This window comes from Apteryx rowi, unplaced genomic scaffold, assembly GCF_003343035.1.
Source record: "Apteryx rowi isolate R43461 unplaced genomic scaffold, aptRow1 scaffold_35, whole genome shotgun sequence".
Taxonomy (NCBI): domain Eukaryota; kingdom Metazoa; phylum Chordata; class Aves; order Apterygiformes; family Apterygidae; genus Apteryx; species Apteryx rowi.
Window position 1 is genome coordinate 414,427 of NW_020449974.1, and position 19,453 is coordinate 433,879.

At 47.0% G+C, this 19,453-nt stretch overlaps 1 protein-coding gene across 8 annotated transcripts in view; it reads right to left on the minus strand.

Annotated features, from left to right (window-relative positions):
* Positions 1–19,453, minus strand: part of SFXN5 (sideroflexin 5) — a 109,565-nt gene that overhangs the window by 58,974 nt on the left and 31,138 nt on the right. For 6 of the 8 annotated variants that reach the window (XM_026072764.1, XM_026072762.1, XM_026072759.1 and 3 more), the window contains 3 exons: positions 8,053–8,079; positions 6,395–6,449; positions 4,399–4,424 (listed from right to left, as the gene is read on the minus strand). The exons of 1 other annotated variant lie outside the window; for it this stretch is intronic. In XM_026072764.1, the coding sequence (XP_025928549.1) occupies positions 4,399–4,424; positions 6,395–6,449; positions 8,053–8,079 (108 nt within the window). The remainder of the gene's footprint in view (positions 1–4,398; positions 4,425–6,394; positions 6,450–8,052; positions 8,080–19,453) is intronic. One more of the 8 variants, XM_026072760.1, reaches the window with a different exon arrangement.

Consider the following 19,453-nt stretch of genomic DNA (forward strand, 5'->3'; position numbering starts at 1 on the left):
TCTTCTCAAGGTATGCTGCAAGCAGGAGTTAAAGATGAGCGTGGCAACATATACTGTCCAAAGATTAGTATATTAAACTACAATCAATTGTTTAATCCTGGTATTTCTAGAATATAACTCAAATGTTTCATTAATGAAGAGTTCTAAATTGTTACTATTGGCAGTGAAGGGGTTTTTCGTATTTTCCTTTGGCACATCCACTGTTCCAAGCACAGGGAAGAAATCAGATTTGAACATCTGAAGACAGGAGTGCCACCTGGAAGCACATGTGCTCCTGTTTGGGAGTTTGAATTCTGTTTTAAGATAAGAGAATTGTTGATGTGTCATACTTAGAGCTGCGAAAACTCCTGCCTGGGTTATGAGCTCAGCCTGACGATCGGTATCTCCCGAAGAGGCTTAAAGCAGCCTGTCCCGCACATTTGGCCAGCTGCCGGCCAGCTGCAGGTGCCTGCGGATGCGAGACATCATGGCTCTGCAAGGTCACCCTTGGCAGCATCTGGGGCCACGTGCACATCTGCGCTGCCTGTACAGTCCTGAGAGCATCCTTGGGACGTGTCGCAGAACGCMACATAGACATACTCTCTAATCTTTAAAGGCCCCATGTCTTTTCCACCAGCAAATATTCAATACAGCAATGCCAGAGCCTTTCCTGCCTTACTTTGTGGCAGTCTTTCCTCTTAAGAAGTGAGAGGCTGAAGAAGAGGAAAGGGATGCCAAGCACGGGAACTCCCAACGATAAACCCAAACACACGTTTCCMAGAGGATGAGTTCTCAGGTAAGAACAGGTAAGATGTGATACTTTTCATTACTGTCTTTTTCTCCCCTCTAGCTCCTTACATTTCTGATAGTTTCCGAAGAAGATGGTCTTCATGTAACAAAATGACTTGCATCTTTGTTGAGAGTATAAAAAGAAAGACCAAATCACAGAATGGTTGAGGTTGGAAGGGACCTCTGGAGATCATCTAGTCAAACAACCCCTTTTAACTAAAAAGAGTTTTCTTTTTCAGGGCACTCAGGTAAAGATGCGAGTAGAAATGTCCCTGAGGCACCTGCACGTCTGGGCAGAAAGGGTATGAGACTCTGGTCTGGACCAGCTTCTTTAGCTCTATTCCTGCAAAAGCCGAGAGGAAAGGAAACTTCCCTGTTCCAGCCCAGAGAATCTTCCACAAAGAGGGATAAGCTAAAGTGATCTTTGCACATCTGCAGCAGCATCAGTTGAAGAGGAGGCAACTTTTACGCTTAAGGACGTAAAAGAGAAATAACAACAAACAAAAGGGTAAAAGGGTTGGGAGGCCTGATTTAATTTACATCTTCTTCCCTTTCTCCTCCTCCTCCAGCTTTTCCTCCTACAGTCTTTCTTGAAGTTACAGCTACTTTGTACGCTGGCTGAATGCCAATCTGTGCAAGTTGCACTAATTTACTGCTTCCATTCAATATGCGGATCTTGCCATTAATTACATATTTGCTGGTCGCAGCCAAGCTAATTCAATAGGCGATGCACCTCCTTACCCCGGGTTTGACTCCAGCCCCAAAAGCCAGTGGGCTAATGAGACTTTGGAGGAGAGGAAAGACTGCAGGCAGCTACTACATTGTCAGCTGAAGCTCAGCACAGAGAAAAATAAAAGAGTAAAATAAATAAATAAAAGAGCACCCAAAATCTGTATGACTGAAAGAGGCACGTTTAAATGCAAACTCTCCATATGTGCAAGAGTCTGTCAAGAAATGTACAGTTTCACTTTTAATTACTGTCAGRGGAAAAAATAACTAAGAAGGAAAACAAAATAAAAAAAGCTTCTAAACACCAGAAAAGTATCGACTACAAAATTTAATTGCCTATTAGGTGTGAACGGCCATTCCTGGCCAAAAAGCCAGGGTTAAACCCACTTGGACAGCTGTCAGCTCTGAAGAGCCTCTTAGCATATCAGCGTTAGGAGCTCTCATTCCGCAAACCTGAAGCCCTGCCTCGTTTGTCGGAGCGAGTCGTCCGCGACGCCGAGCCAACGCTAACGCGTGGGTCCTCTCCGAGCGTTCGCGAGTCCGAACGAGGCCTCCCAAACTCCCAGGCCGGCTCGCAAAGGACAAAGGCTAGGAATTCGTTTTATTCCTTTGTTACCGGGTGCGTTTTAAACTAAAATCCTTGCAGTCGGCTGCTGGGACGGGAGCTTTCGGAGCCGAGCCCAACAGCACGAACCTCGTAGCACCGCTCTTGCTTTCCCGCCCAGCTCGCAAAGCCCTGCGAAACGGGGAAGCCTCCTTCGTTTTTAAAAACGCCCGTGAGAAGTAGTTTACCCCGAGCCGTGGATCACGGCTGGGAATAGAAGCACAGCCTCTGCTCCCCCTCCACCGCTCAGCATGCGGGGCTGAATTAAGTAAACACCGATAAATCTTCCTCCTTAGCTGAATGCACTTCCAAGGCTGGAAACGCAAACTGGGCAGCGGAAGCACCGCGATAACAGCCGGCGYGTTGCAGCCCGGAGCGAATGGGGGCGAGCGCGGGCAGCTTCGCTTTTTGCCTCGTGAAGCCTAGGAGGGCAAATACGGACTTTCCCTGCCACTTACACAAGCTTATCCTGCGGTTTGCTGCCATCCCCATCGGGCCGCTGCAACGGTTTCCCGGGTTGGACTGTGAAAAGATCCCGGAGCGGATGGAGACTGAGGAGAGCAAACTATTGCTGCGCCTTGGATCCAGCTCACCGCACAGCCCCAGCCACCGGTGCGCTTAAGGGACCGATGCAGGGCAAGAATAAGCAGCCACATCATTGGGTGCTTAGGCCAAAAAAGAAACGACCGTGTCAGCACGACCTTAATCTCTTGTGCAACGAGCTAAATTGTACCAAATTCTTTTGCATTAGCTATAGGGAAAAGCTACAGGACCRCGCACCGGCTGATACGCGGTAAACCTGTTAAATACGTAATCTGTTCGTGTCTCAGGCAAAATGCGTTCAGGGTGTTTTAGGTGACCCCGAGAAGCCGGGACAGTTGGCCCTTAGCACGGCTTGAAGGGTAAAGATGCCCAAGTTGGTTCAGCTAGAGCTAACCGCAGGCACATTAAGTCTCTCTTGAGGAAATCCCATCCCCCTATGTTAAATGTAAGACTCAAACTGTTTTTATGCTAGAGCAGGCTGCCAATTTTGTCACTAAATTTCACAGATCGATTGGCATAAATGTTACATTTTAATTTTAACATTTGAAACGTTTGGGTTTTTTTTTTTTTTTTTTTTTTTTTAAATGACAAGAGGTTCCAGTTTATCCTTTACAGCTAGTGAAATTGGGCTCATCTGACAGCTCTCGGCTCCTCTGACAGCTCTGGATTTGGGCCGATTTCATTGTCAATTTGATCGTTAACTCATTTTTGTTTAACCTTTTCTTTTAAAATGCCCCATACAAAGTTACCGTCAAAACGTTACACACAACAACAAATAGTAACAGCAGTGATGATTCCTGCTTTTGGGCTTTAGCAACCCTGTTATCACCGTTTCGGAAAGGATCATTACCTTTACCTAAGTACTGCGCCACAGTCCGTTGGGTCGTGGAAGATTTAATTTAGCAGGTTTCGCTACTTTAACGGTTCTAATGCGCATGATCTAATAGGCTGAGCGAAGAGCTGGAGGCTAGAAGGAGCAGGGGTTTATTTCACGCCGCGTTCTGGCCCCAACGCGGGTGATTTTGGGCAAGCCCCCGTGCCCCGTTCACAAAACGGCGTTAATAGTTACTGTTTCTGCAGATCCGCCGGCGCTTCGGCATTAGGAATACAGTCAGAATTATCGCAGCTCTGGCTTTCGCTATAGACAGCCCCCGAATACTTATAAATTTCATAGACAGTAACAAGTACAAGCTAAAAACRCACTTAGCAATAACCCCATACAAAGCACTCTCGGTTCTAATTAATGAAGAAGAGAAAACATAACAGAGGCCTGGCGACRCTCCGGCTCTCTAGGTTTGCCACATTTGGGAAGTGGCTCGTAAAAGGGGCAAAGGAAAAAAAAAAAAAAAAGTCTGAGGATTAATCCCAGAGTTGCAAAAGTTGCATTTTGCAGGCAGGGAGCTCATCTTGGTCTTCCCTTTCCAAAACGGAAATAAAAAGCTGAAGATGTTATATATATTAAAAAAAAAACAAAAAACAAAAAAAACAGCCGGAGCGCGTGTATGCGCTGCGATTGGCAGGGGGCTGGGTGAATAATGTTAAATAGACAAATAAACCTCAAGCACAACAGTCTAAATCCATGGGGCATATTTTACACAATGAAACCATTGCTAACGTGCGACGGGAAAGGTGTGAACCTTTTGTGAATTTGTCACAACACAGCAACATGGAATTTGGAGAATTCTATGCGAGTGCTAAAAAATGCATTTCCTGTTACGCGCAAACAAAGCGGGGAGGGATGTTGAAATACTTACAATGGGTGTTCCAAACGGAATGTAACCTATTAAAGAAAAAAAAGAAAAAAAAAAAGGAAAGAAGGAAAGAAAGAGAGAGAGACAYGCATGCATTTTAATACACACAGTTTCGGGGTGAAAGAAATCACACCTAAGCAAGCTAACACCGCTACCGGTTTAGGGTACAAGCCACACCTGGCAAGACAGGCTGCTCTCACGTCTACCGGCTTCCTACCGCCGCGAGCACGGCRACTGCCGCGGGGCTACACCTGAGGCCCCAGCAGGAACAGGCTCCCGGGTTTTGCCAAAGGGCCTTCCCATCTTTCTTTTTCTCTTGGGTTGGACACCAAGAGTTGCCCCGAAACTTCCAAGGCCTCCTCAAGGACCTGAAAGTTAATCCAGTAAAACCAACCGTGCGCCAGGACGTCGTACGAGTCCTTCAAAGGGCATCGTTCTACCGGACTGGGCTATGGGGCGAGGAGAAGGTCCGGCCAGCAGAAGCGACGGGAGGGCAGCTCCGCACGGAGCCGCYCACCGCCGAGCGGCGGGAGCCGGATGGCTGCCGCTGCCAGAACCCGACTGACCTAATGGCTTGCTGCCACCGAGAGGGGGAGATCCTGCCCCCCTTCCCCGCTTGCAGTCATGCAATCTGTTCCCTCCCTGGTGCCAGCTCTGCTGCTCGTCAGACCCTCCTGCTAGCTACCCTCGCTAACCCGGGAGGAAAACGACCCGGCTTTCTGCTCCTTCCCCCGGCTTGCCGGGTCCCGCTCCCGTCGGGTGAGCGTGCCGACGGCACTCATGGAGCGGTCTAACAAGCCGCAGGGGCCACGCAAGTTAAGGAGCAGGAGCACGTCACCACGGCTGAGTCCTCCTTCCCCTACCGCCCTTGTTCCACCAGCCTCTCCAATAGCGGCTTTATACCAGGATAACTCATTCATTTCCAGGTGAGCAGAAAAAGCAATGCGCTATAAGCACTCTGAAGAAAGCATATTTGCCTCCGTGCTGAGGAATAGAGGGGAGAGGGACTATTTTAGTCCTACTAGTATAAATTAGTAAAGCCTGCTACAATAGATGAGCCTTTACCCCAAAATCTTAATGAGTGCCACAAAAAAAAAAAAAAAAAAATCAAATGCTTCACATTTGTCCCCCGTTAAGGCTGCCAATTCTTATGCTGCTTATAATTCATTTCCATGACTTCTGCTAGAAGGTCTCAGAGCATTTTACCAACATTACTGAATTAAGCCTTATGGCTCCAATTTACAGTCAGAAAGGGCAAAGACCTGAGAGGAAGAATGATTTTTTTTTTAAGTTATAAACAAGGCAGCAAAGGAGTGGGTCCTGGCTTTTCTCGCCTGCACCTCGCCCTTAAAATTCTCCTTCTTCAAAGAACTGGAGAACGGAGCCCATCAACCCTGTTACTTTTCCCATGTGCCCAAGTTGCTCCATCACATGAAGACGACTCCCACGTGAGAAACACGGAAAAGGTCCTGCTAAGAGGGGCAAAGGGGATGGTTTGAACCTCTCTGCCTAGCTAAGGCACCTCACCAAAAGGCAGTCTCCAGAGGGGAAGGAGCGTTGCTGCAGCCGAGCCGTGGACACGTGCAGCTGATCCTTCCAAGGCTTCTCGCCACTATTACGTACCACCACGCACTSAGAAATAGGGCTTATCTTCTTCTTCCTTGGACAGTAAAGCACTAAGGTGCTCGTTGGGCACCGAGCTTCTTTGTTTACCACAAAGTCAAAACGACCACTACAGTGATGGATACCTCAAAAATGCCAGAAGGGATATTAGCTTGAGGCCACTTTAAAATATCCGACGGAGAGGAAAATACTAGGCACTGGCTCTCTCAGAGGTATTTAGGTCYTAATTCTCCTTGATTTCAAAGGGAGTTAGAAATTTGAATTATTCTGTGATCTTAGCCTAAATGTTTAGAAGATGCAAGTGCAGAGGAAAAAAACCACATTTCTGATGACTTTCCAGCGCGATGAGTTATTCCCCGATTAGGGCATACTATACCTGACATTCTGAAAGGCATGAAGATGGTCTCATTTGTGTCGGGATGGATGATGGCCTGTAAAACAGTCAGCAAACAGACATAGTGAAGGCACAGCAACAGTTGGCGAGCCGTAATGAAGCAAGCAGTCAGCCTCTCCAAATAGCACGTTTGACTAGAGAGTAAAGAGGGACTTCATACGTCTTGTCACGGGCACAGCAGCACGCTCGCGTTGCTTTACAGCTCCGCTCAAAGACAGCTATTGTTCAGCAGTCTCCACAAAAGCTGCTCCTACTTCTGGTTTTCCCGTCTCTTTYTAAGGATGCTTGACATAATTTAGTACAAGCGCCTAACAACAACGAGAGCCCGAGATGTAGAAGTGTCTCTTGCTTGGCAGCACAACATCCCCAAAGACCACCCACCGCCGTGCCTTAACCCAAGCAGGGAAAAACGCAGCTTCAGGAGGGGGGAAAGGGAAATCTATTTTCTGTCCCCGGCTGTTTTCGGCAGCTCCACCGAGGTGCAGCTTGCTGTTCTGGCTGAAAAACTGCCCGAGCAAAGCAAGGGAGAGCCTTCGTTCTGGCACGAGGAACGTTGCCTCTTCTGCTGGGAACGAGGGTGTCGATCAGCTCAAACCCCTGGTGCCACCGAGTCCTGAGCCCTCTCACCGCGAGCCCGTACCGCAGGCATCGCCAGCGCTCGCTGCCGGCCGTACGAGGGGAGCGGGGGGATCCGACCCCTCGCGTGCCGCAGCGGAGGCCAGGGCTAAATTACCGCCCTGCAGCAGCTGCTCTGAACGCGGTCCTAAGCCCGAATTCATTTCACGCAACCTCTGACTGCCGCGAGGTGGGAATAACTCCCTGCGCGGGGACCAGGGGAGAAACCGAAACGTTTCCCGAGGAGGGAAAAATCAGTTCTCGGCAACCGCCCTGACGGATTTCCAAAGCGTTATTCGACATTTCCAGGGTAAAAATGAGTCGGTCTTATTAGCAAATCGGCAGCGTGCATTCTGGGAAGGCAGACTATTTCACTTTATTTTAAAAACGAGGGGTTCTAGCATCACCTCCGCTAACTCCATCGACATGTCTTCCTCCGAGTACGGTGAATATGCATCAATAACGCACGACAACGGGAAACGTTTCCCCCATTTGTAGATATGTGCAGATRCAAGTCTGCATACCAAATCAAAAGAAGTCTTAGATTTTCCTTCCGGATCCGACTCATTTTTTAACCAAACTTTACAACGCGCCCGGGAGGCTGCCCCTGCACAAGCTTTTAGGGTGGGAGGAAAAAACGATCCCTAAGTGATCAGGGACTGCGGAGGAGAAAGGTGCGTCCTAGTTTTAAGCCTCACTGAAGAACCGTCAAACCGTCTTTGAAAGACTGGAGACCAGAAATCTACTGACTAGAGAGGAAGGAGAAAACGAAGACATCAAAATATGTAAATACAAAAAGAAAAATCGGAATCGTAGGTAGGAACAGCGTTCTTTGCATATGTATTTTCTGTGGCAAGACAGAGAAGCAACGGAGAAATCCAGTACCGCAGAAGAGGACAGCACTTTTCCCTCATTTAGCAAAAAGGGGAAAAAAACAAGCAACATTTTAAAACATATTTTAAAACAAAATATTTTAAAGAAATATGAAAAAGCACATTACCTGTTACAGAAAAAAGGCACGTTACCTGCTTTATTTTTTGCGCTCCCCACAGCTAGAAAAAGAAAAGAGAACATTACATTTAGGAAAGAGCAGCACAGCTTCCACAGYCCCAAGTCTCATTCAAACCCCCAAACGTTCACCTTTTCGCTGCCACAGTAAACGCACGGGAGGAACTGCTTTAAGGCAGACTCCTTCTCTGCATCCTCCCGGGACCTCACCCTGCTATTTCAGGGTCCTTTATTCACTCCGAATTCTTTCAAATTCGGGTGTCCAGAAAGACTACCAGGCAGAGATGACATTCTTTCTTATTTTGAATGATCAGAAATAACAACAACAGTGGGGGGAAAAAAACAGAATTCATACAATGCTACAACCTGTAGAAATCAAGAATTATCTTCGTAACTCTGTTGCACATAGATCTCGATGCAAATTTAGCACAACCTTTCCTTGAATGAGCTCCCAGTATTCCTGCGGGAATCAAAGCTTGCCGGGGAACAAAGGTGGAGCAAATATTGCAGTGGCACATAAGCAAATATCTCCTCAGATAAAACCTGCCAATTAGATTCGGCACGAGAAGTCTCCGCTATTTTTTGTTTTTCAGAAGAAGGGGAACATTCTCACTGAAAAATACTCAGAAAGCGGACAAAAATCCGCTCAAAACTCTCACAAGTGCCTATTTTTATTTACTAATTGCTGGAATCTAGCAGCATGAAAACACCTCAAATCAGGCGCAGACAGCAGAGATCTGTGAACACGGAGAAAAGCATATCAGAAGCAGAGGATTTTACGCGTTGGGTACAGATAGAGGCAATGAGTAGGGGGCACAGGACTGAGAGATACTGGAATATAGTGCACAGCCCGAGTTGTGACTTGTCTGCTCTGTAATAAGGCCAGAGGACTTTCCTTCAAGAATTATGCTTAAATGCAAGGGAGAGTTTGGAAAAAATCCCCCATTTTGATGTCTGCATTTCCGGAGACCAAAAAAAAAAAAAAAAATCCCAGGATTATGGTAACTTGTCAGAACAGTTAAATTGCCTTTATTATTAAAAAAAAACTGTTCTACCTTTCCAGCTAAGGGCTGGCTGCAACTCCCAGGCACCGGCTCGTGTTACACCTCTGTCTGACAGCCTTCGGAGCTGCCTATTTCTGTTCTTCGCGCAGGTACTCAGCGCTGCTAAAGCCACCCTTTCACCTCCGCTCAAAAAAAAAAAAAAAAAAAAAGCCTCCAAGAAAAACTAAACGGAGCCAAAGGACTGGCTGCTTCGCTGGCAACGCAYGTTTGCCAATCTTTTAACCACCCTCGTGGCTCTTCTGCGTCTTTCCAATTTGTCAACATCCTCTTGAATCGAGGATGCCAGGAATCAGACAAATTATTCCAGCAACAGTCGTACCGGTGCCAAATCAAGGCTAGGATAACCTGATGATTTGCGCTCTGCTGTTTATAAATCCAAAGACAGCGATAGCTCTTTTTGCTTTAAGAGAGCTCACGTTTCTCTGATTATCCACCAGAATACCCACCCAAAYGCGGTGCACGTATTCAGTCATCCAGTCATTCAAGGTGTAGGTTTTGTTTCGGGTGTTGCTGTTATTAAGGCCTGAATTAAGCCCAGTTCCGCCATTCTGCTTCACCTGAGGCTCAATGCTTCCCCCAGATAAATACAAATCAATGAAAACACTGCTGGAATAAGGCAAATACCCTTTTATAAACAGTAAGGCAATCTACCTACCGGGGGGGGTCGAGCCAAGCTATATCTGCTAATCCTAAAATCCAAAGGGCGGGAGGCTGCGTGCCGAGACAGCTCACGGGGCTTTTCCATGTCCGGCCAGGCTGTCGTGCCCGCGCGCCAGCTCGGAGGACCTCCACGGGGCGAAGATGCCGCGGGCGACGAACCGGAGCAAGCCTGCGGCTGCCCACATCTCACCTATCTTAGGCACGAAACCGAAACGCGGGATCATCCTGCCTCTCCGACTGCAAGCGCAAACGCTAGTGTAAAGGAAGAGGGATGGTTTCTGAGCCAGCTCTACGGCTGTTTTGGTCAAGATATCTAATTTCATTAATTGATCCCAATATTTATGCATTTTCCTGCTGCAGTGCAAATATTGTTAGAACATGAGATTTCATTACTTCTCAGAAGGAGACTTTACAAGATGCACCTGATGAGTCACCTACAGATCCTGCCAGCTCATTTTCACTTTTTTATCCTCTAATTCATTTTCTGTCTRCAGCCTTTTTCAATAGCTTCAGTGCTCTGAGTAGTCTTGCCAGTTGGGGGGCTCGTTTCTGAGAGCACGTCTCTATTTTAGCTAGAGATTTCATTCACACCCTCTCTGGCCATCTTAGAGAAGCAGCCAGATTTTGATCTCATTTACACGAGCGTGAATCCAAAGCATCTTCACTGGAGCGTGTGGAACTACTCCAGATTCATGCTGAATTTATGTTAGAATTCGGTCCACGATCTCTAAATATAGTCAGTCTACCCAGAGCGGGTCTCCTCYGATAGATCATCTTCCTTTATATCAGCTCGGCTGTATATTAGTGACTCCAAGCTGTAGAGCAGGCAGTTAGCTGTCTGCACCCTCTCCAAGCAGTTTGCCACCGCTCCAATCCGGGTGCAAGGACCAAACGTGCTCATACGTGGATTTACACCAAAGAAACACTGCGGACGAGGGGAAGGAGAGTCAGACCATAGCGAACAGATTTCCCTTTCTGCAAAGCAACCTGAACAGGCAACGACAGGACAGTTGCTTTGGCCTGTGGCCACTGCAACCTTCTGCAACGCGAGATCAGCCTCCGCTTCGCAGAGGCRTCCTGCACGACCGCGGAGGAATCAGCTCCAGGACCGTTTGCCAGTGCTCCCTACACCAGCGTTTCAGGATGCTGAATCCCGTGAGGGGATCTCCATCCATCTTTCCCAGGACTCTATTTTTCCATAATGCTATGAGGAAGAGATTCACACCCACTTTGCTCGTGACCTAYGGCAGATAGCTTTGAAAAAACTGAACTCAGGAACTGTACTCAGTTATACAGAAATTTTATGCACTTATGAAGTTTAAGGAAAGGTATCAGAGACACTGCCACAGCCTAAAGARACCCAGAGCTGCAGGAAGGAGATAAAGCCTGGAATAACTCTTGGGGAATATACATGATTTTTGGTTGGCAGGACCCTAGTTAGCCTTCCTTACTTAGCAGTAAAATGGCAGCTTAGAAATAGCTCTCAAAAAAGTATTTATTTAAAGAATATATCCACCCCAAATCTAATAGCTAACACCTGCCACGATAAAGATAGTACAGAGGGTACCACATATTCCTAAGAGATTAATTTCTCTCCTATTAACTACAGTAAGATTCCATGGTTCTGGGCTCAAAGACGGCATTTTTTTTTCGTCTGTACACCCATAAAGTTTCACCTAGATTAGCAAACCGTGCTTACAAGCTGCCACAGTTCACCCTTGTTTGCAACCAGCTCCAACGCCGCTCAAGCAAGCGGCCAGCTCGGCGCTACGCAAGCACAGCTGGCTGGACTGAGACCACCTACTGCACCGCTTCGGTGGGACTCGGCTGTCCGAGACCAAGAGAGCGACGACGGATTCGCACCACCTCCTCCCTTACGCTGCCAGACCCTACCTCCCTTCACCGTCAACGGGGACACAAAGGCGCATTTGTGAGATTCACGTCGGGAAGCTGCAGTAGATGTTCCTACCGCCTCGACTGCACGGGCAGACGGGATTTGTGGCTCTTGCACGCTACGCTGAGCAGACACGCAAGCACGCCGTCTTAAATCCTAGACCACGCGCTCTAAATAGGCCATGTCAGGGATAACTCTGCATGCAGTAAAGACAAGGTAGACGAGGAAATCCGCAGAAGAGCAAAGCGTTTTAGCGACTTTATTCCATCCGTCCAGTCGAACGGAGACAGAGCTCTGCCCCGAAGCTTGCGTGTCCCCTTCTCGCTCCATCAGGGCAGTTCTCTCACCCTTTCACAAGATCCTGCCCGCACCCAGGAACGCTCACTTTTAATGAGGTAGCAGTCTGCAGTTTGCACCCCATCAGAAAGCGCCAGTTGTTTCACGCTCCRGGAGTTGCAAGGTTTATTAAAGCAAAGCTCCGGTTATCTATCCCACACTGAATTCCAGATATTTCAGTGTAGGGACTGGAACGCATGATACAGCAAAGCTCATTCTCAAATACAAGAGCAAGCTACTTTCACGTACGATGTGGCCATTCAGGGGACAACCTCCAAAACCAGACGTTCTTTTCACCAATCCCAATCATTCACAGGATACAAAACCAGAAAAATAGCGTCTGCCCCAAAAACATAACTTACCATGCTGGAAAAGCTCACTGGAAAGCTCATGCTTCAGATCAACAGCAGGAATCTGGCATCACATTAGTGTTAAGCAATACTAACAATTTTACATATTTCTAGATCCCTTAACTAGTAGTCAAACAGTCAGAACAAGACACTGGAGATGGGCCTCACCTCCTCCAAGACATCTACAACACAAGCATCTGCTGCAGTGAGTTCTCTGGACTGCCTTTAGGCCAGGGGGAAGAAAACAGGCAATTTGTCTCATCCTGACTAGCTGACTGGTCCAGGCTAGATGACTTGCACACCAGCAGTACTTGTTTCTCTCTGTTGACTTGCAGAAGGATGCTGCATGGTTAGTTCTGGCTCAAATTGTGCATGGCCCAAGATGCAAGAACACCCCAAGGTGTCAAGCACCTGCAGCTCGTACCGACTTCGGCATGGCTTGTTTGGAGTCTTTTGGATTCTGGTGGGAATTTCATGAAAGGTGAAGCTTTGTAGGTTGGAACATTGAGACTTGTGTTGCATTTTTTCCAAACAGCTCGTCACACAAGTCTAGCTGAGCAGTGAGCGGGTGAGTGCTCTCACCTGCCTGTTACTTTCCTCTCCTGGCAGCTCCGGCTCCACCAGGGCCACCCGCATGAATCGGGAGCGCTCATCAGCAGGTTCAGTACAAAGTCAACAGGGTTAGCTCATATTTATAGTCCCTGTGAGGTTGAACATACTGGAAAACCTCTAATACTTACTCCCTGTGAAGGTCAGCAGGTGACAGGAAAAGAAATAAGTGTCCATGTATTTTCAGTATTTCACTAAAACCGGAAACCGGTGCCAATCACAAGGCAGTTTGGTGCAGCCTGATGGAGCTGCCTGTTAAAAATCCGTTCTGCTCTGCTCTCCACCCTGTACTTTCTTCTTTCCCAGGAGCGTGATCACTCGTGCTTCGCGTGCCTTTCTCCCACTTCTCTCCTGCCTGCTCCAGCTCGAGTCCCAAAACCCACATTTCCCACTTCTTGAAAAGTGATATTTAACATAGAGGCAAATGCACACTACAAGCTCCAACCAAAGCATTCAGTTATGGTTAAATACTTTTAGAAAGACTTACAGACTTAAAATGGTGGAACTGCTTGCCTTTTGGCTGTGCATCAAACATTGCCTAAACGTCTGTAAATCTGGTTGTGGTGCCTACCCTAGCAGCTGATTTACGTGGAATCTGCTGTCTGGCTTTATGACTAACAGGAAAAACAAGGTAACATAACCCACAGCCTACACTTGCTCCTCACTCAGAAGTCTTGCTTCTTGGACGCTTTCCAACCGTGCTAACAACCTTTACCTTAGGAGGGTTTTAGCTCCAAGGAGATAAAGCTCAAATGACCCATGCATGGGCTAAACCACAAAGAGAACCTACGCACTTTCTGTCCTCCATCCAACACTGAAATGCATCAGCAAAAAGGCACCCTCTCCATCCTAGGCATCATGAAGTCACGACTGCTGGACGCTTGCAGAGCCATAAAGCCCTCAGGAAAACCTGACCATTAAGAAGCATCAGCTGAGACAGGCGGGCCGTGGGACAGCTAGCAGGTGGCAGGAGCCATGCGGGGACACCACGTGCGGCGCCCGTCCGCGCTGCAGTGACGCAAGGCAAGCCCCGATTGTTGGGAATCGGACTGTGAACCGAGAGCAATTCTACTAAAACACACAGATTTACACAGATATAAAACTAGTGTAGGTGGAAAGAGAATCAAGTCCTAACCGATAAAAAAAGATAGCACTTAAATAACACTTCACCGCTTCGCAGCGCTCAATAAACATTAACTAATTAATCCTCAAAGTATTCTACTGGAAAGGTTTAAACAGACTAAGAAGCACTCACAGAAAAGCGTTTCTTGTGCCAGGGTCAGAGAAGGACTTGGATGCCATTACATGGTTTAAAGACAGCCTTGGAAACCACGATTGCTAATGCAAGGAGCTCGCTCATGATCAGATTTGTTTCAGCTTACTTTAGCCCAGACAGAACTTGTGAATCAAGCCTAATTTGTAACCTAAATGTGAATTTAGAGAGAGTCTCTCAATCCTCTGATGATTAAATGAAACTAAGGCAGTCTGCTGCTGAGTAAAAGCTTCTACAGTCAAATTCAGCGTGCTTTTATTAAGGTGCATTAATCTGCAGCCCCTCCACTTCTGCCCAAGCTCCCTAGGTGCCTTTTGGCCTCTGATAGTCTGGACATGATGCCTAAAATGTTCAACCCATCTTAGGCCAGGCCACAGTGTCGCAGAGGAACACTGAGACTGCAGAAGACACTAGGTCCAAGTGCAATCCTTGGACCACCGAACAGGCTACTTTCTCAAAACGAAAGGGAAGCAGCAGGACAACCAATATATCTAGGGTTTATCGTATCCTGCAAGAGACCAGAGGAAAAAAGTACAGTTTACTGCAAATGGACCTCTTCGCTCTTCATCAACACTGTTAAGAAAAGCTATTATTCTCCAAAAGGGATGCTGTTTAGACTCTGATAGATTCATTATTCTCTGCTGTGTCTGGGACAGCATGAGTGGCTCTTCCCGCTGCTAACATGATTGAAGGAAGAACACAGTAATAAATACATGCCCATTAAGCTGGTGAGTCTCTTTTCACTTCACTGATACTAATGGGGAAGAAATGAAACAGTTTCAAAACAGCAAGTTGCCAAAACTGCATTTGGAAAGGCTCAAGAGTGAGAAGTCACAACTGACACACCACAGTTCATGCTCCGCCAACGCTCACAGGAAGGGGCTGGCTGGAGGAAGAGCGAGTGTCTGTCTCCAAGGGACAATTTCAAAAAGCAGCATTTTTCCTCTCACTACAGATCATTCAGGTTTTTTCAGCCACCCTCGAGCGCTGAAGGGCTGAAGCTTTCCGGGTGGAGCTCCTAAGGGTAACAGGACGGAATAGGATAACAGAGCTGCCTYGCTGCTGTCTTGATTTCTAACAAATAGATAAGCATGCATCGTAACATATGCACGTATATAAATGTTTTGTCAAATGAGCAGCTAGAGCGAGTAAATCTAGGGAACTCTCTAGGATGAGGTGACCTCCTGAGGTCCCCTCCAACCTGACCATCCTACAATCCTATGGCAGACACAGAGGAAGATCTGGTTCCTGTCCTGGATGGCTCAAAATCTAAATATATGGGGTTTCAAAGCTACAAGGATTTTAGCCAGGAGGCGACCCAGAGCTCAAGACGTTTAGTTTTGGTCTTAAGAAACCTGGATTCATCTCCTACCTCCACCTCAGACTTGCTCTCATCCTCACCAGCTCAAGCAGATACACGTTTAAGGCCCCACGGCCCCACCATCCTTCCCCTATCCTGGCGGCGCACTCCCTCCCCTGCCTCGTACCGGCACGGATGTTCCCGCAGAGCAGACAAAGTTCAGGGAGCTGCTCAAGTCAAGAAACGAAGCGCTTCAGGAGTGGGGGAAGGGAGCTTTAGTTTTTTTATTAAGATCAGCTCTCTGAACCAGCTGTGCCAATGCAAGCAAGCAAGGAGGTGGGAACACATGGCCGGGAGGAGAGACGGCAGAAACATGGCAGTGCTGACTTAGAGCAGCTTATGCTGTCATGGAATCACACTTTCCCTTACAATATTCTGCACACAGACCAAATTTGTATCAGTGCAGGTATAAAGCGCAGAGAACGACAGAAGGACAATCTTCCTTACGGGCGCGCATTTAAAGAAATAGCTATTTCCATCAGACTAACAGCTGCATCTGTGCAAGGGTTACATTTAGTTAATTCTATTAGTTTTTAAACCTCTTCTTGGTCCCATGCTGCTGTTAAGAAGTAGGAATTTTGTAGGGAAAACGCATCATTCAGCGCTAACTCTTATGAGTCCTTGTTCAACGCGCACGTAGCACTCTCAGACGCTCCTGCCGGTGCGCTGCTCTTCTGTGGCTCTTTACCTCTCTCTACTGGCAGGACCAAAGGGAAGAGCCGGGGCGCCAAATCAAGAGCGAAGGGACAGATGGGAGGTAGAAGAGGACGAAAACCTTCATCACTGTTTCTTATACTGTATTCTGTGTCTTGTTTGGACACTAGGGTTTTAGAACAGAGTGCTACGAGTCTGCAAACGGGCAAATCGGGGTTCTGATCCCTGCTGGACCAACGGCCTCGTGCCACAACGAATACTGAACAGCAGCAGCTTCGACTCTTGGATGCTAGAGCAGCAGCTATTCCTACCTCCATTCCAAAGGCGAACAGAGACCTCAGGATTCAATGCACAACACGGACATGTTTTGCTGGACCTGCCAGCAACGTAGTTCAAGCATGGAACTATTGCAGAGAATTTTAGCAAAGGAAAGAAAAATACGGGCATTTCAGGGGAAGAGCTGAAAGAAAAGAGCCGTGTTAAGTTTGTAACAAAATCGCCCCAGCGCTGAGGTCTTGCTGCAGCCCTTCGACGGCAGAAGTTCATCCCGCGTGCTGCCGTGCCTGAACAGGGCCGTCCACGTCCGACGTTCGCCAGCCTTTGAGAGGGCTGTTCTGCAACGCGCATTTCTGCAGCACAGCAATCACACRGGAAAAAGCAGCTGTGCCGTAAAACGGGAATGATTTAAATCTCTCTTTCTCTGATAGCCGTTGAGTGCTGCTTCTCTTAACTTTTACCACTGCTGACATGCCAGCACCAATCTGTTCCTCCAATCTGTGCTGGTCTGTTGGACAGGTTGGAAAAGGGACTCACACACACAGAGGACACAGATGCAATGCTACAAATTAGTGAAAGAAGCCTGAGGATAAAGGACAAAAGCCACATCGTTATGCCTGCAGTTGGTACAGCCTTGCGGTTCGAGGCTAAACCTCAGCACCGGTACTCCAGCCCTAGAGAAAACGTCCACTTTCAAGGAAGCCGTCTCTTGATTCGTATTTATCAGGCTGATATTTTGTGACAACCGTTTTTACAGGAGAAAGTATTCCCTCAAATGAAACCATTTTACTCCAGTGGAGATTCCCCACAGGAGGCAGTTTGGGGAATTGCCTGCCCTGTTTAGAATTGGATATGTTACAGTCTATACCTTCTGCTGCAAATTGGCTCCGAGTGCACTTGTGTGTGTCATTTTCACCTACCCACTCTCAGATATCACCAGCCACCAGAGTTTCGTGCTAAGGGCCTGATTCTGCCAGCCCTGTACGCCGCCAGTGGAAACCTTCATTAAAAATGGCTTGCGACAGCGGGCCTTTTAACACATCCYTCTCTCGCTGCGTCGCAGGCTGTAAGGAATGCAACCTAAAAAGATTGCTTAACTGTAATGAGAGATGGCTTAAATGAGGAGCGCATATAAAGTGCTAAAGAACACACCAGCGAGACGAAGCAATCCTTATGGAACAGCAATAATACAACAGTATCTCCAGAGCTGGAAAAGATGGGACATAAATTGCAAGCGAATTGGTTTCTCCCATCAACACGAATCCTACACATTTCCTTCTCCCCCCCTCTAAGAATCCTACTACTTGTTTGTCTCCTACGGGACCAGTAGATGAAATGGGATGACAAACCATTTCATGCCAGCACTTCAAATGCACTAATCCTCTGCAAGAAGGAGCTGCGCGACCGGCATCAGTAGAACATTTACTGGGATTTCCACGTTTCCATTTTGACTGCCAAGAAGAACTAATATAGGTAATAGGAAGTTTTGTAATCTCACCAGGTCTCTTCAAGTTTTCAAGACAGAGTTTTTATTTCTAGACCAGTATTAGAAACTGCTGCTTCTTCCACCAAAGTACATGTAGATTTATGGAATTCAGTCATTCAATTCAGAGACACGTGGCAGTCCCAAAACTCCCATTAGGAGAACAAACATCCCCAAAGCCTTCAGAGGGGCTGTTCTTCAAGTAGGTTTTATGCAGTTCTCATAATCCCATTAAAGTGTCTAACCCAAGTAACCAAAAGGACAGAAATAAACCCTGAATGGTGGCATTACTAAGAACATCATCTTATTCAGAGAAAAAATTTGAAATCATAATAGCCTGTCAGAGGGAGGTTGACCACAGTGTGGGGTATTCTCACTACAGAGAATGTTTTTGGTTGGTAGGATTTTAATAAGTGGAATGAAAACACCCAACTTCACTCGTATCTAATCAAAACCAAGTGTGACTGTCAAACACTGGAAGAAAAGGTTGGGTAAATGAGCTAAGCTGAGGGGAGGAGTTTGGAGCATGTTTTCTTGCTCAAATACAAAGTACTGAATAAACAATAATCAAACATGTATTCATCCTTAGCTTTGCTAAGTACATAAATTATGTACCAGCTATGGGAAAAATCACGTTTTGAAAACATATTTCCAATGTAGAAAATACCATGCTTTCCCTCATTAAAAAGCTATCAGCAGTCTAGCAGCTATTGACAGTTAGGAGATCAATTCTTCATTTTTGCTAATAATGCCCAAGAAACAGGTTTTTACCACCTCGAGTTAACGGTCATTTTCCCGAGCAGTGAAATCACTCCACTTCAAGAGCAAGTACAAGAGCTACTGGATCAGCGTGAGACCTGCGAGCAGTAAAGATGAGCCAGGAGGTGACTGATGCAAAGAGAAGTACGAGTTCGTGGTGGCAACCAAGGGAGCCAGCAAGGGGCAGACCCAAAGGGGGAAACTCTCCACTTTTCACAAGTGCTCATGCTTCAGCCTCTCTCTCTGTCAGAGATGAACGCAGAGCTAATGCACAGAGGGGCAGAAAGATGGTGGAAGGAACATTATTAAAAATGTAGATGTTGGGAGCGCTGAAGACCACAAGTCTTCTCACCGAGAGCAACTAGAGATAAACAGCATTTCTCCTGCAATCTGGCTTAGAGATGGTCATGGGGAACAGGAGCACTGCACAACTCCGGCTGTCCGGAGAGTGGTTTTTTTTTTTTTAGAACGGTCCATAATTGTTCCATTTCAACTCATTTTGAAAAATCTGTTTTGGAAGGGAAAAGAAACACTCTCTCTATAAAGGCCTGCCAAGAAGATAAGAAGCGTTGAGGAGATATTTGACGTCATTTTAGGCTTTTATCTTTTCATTTTTCAGGCAGTGAAATCATTTCAGCAGGCAATATAGATTGAGCTGAGCTTTTGGTATGCTTTCAGCTACTGCCTGGCAATCCTTGAC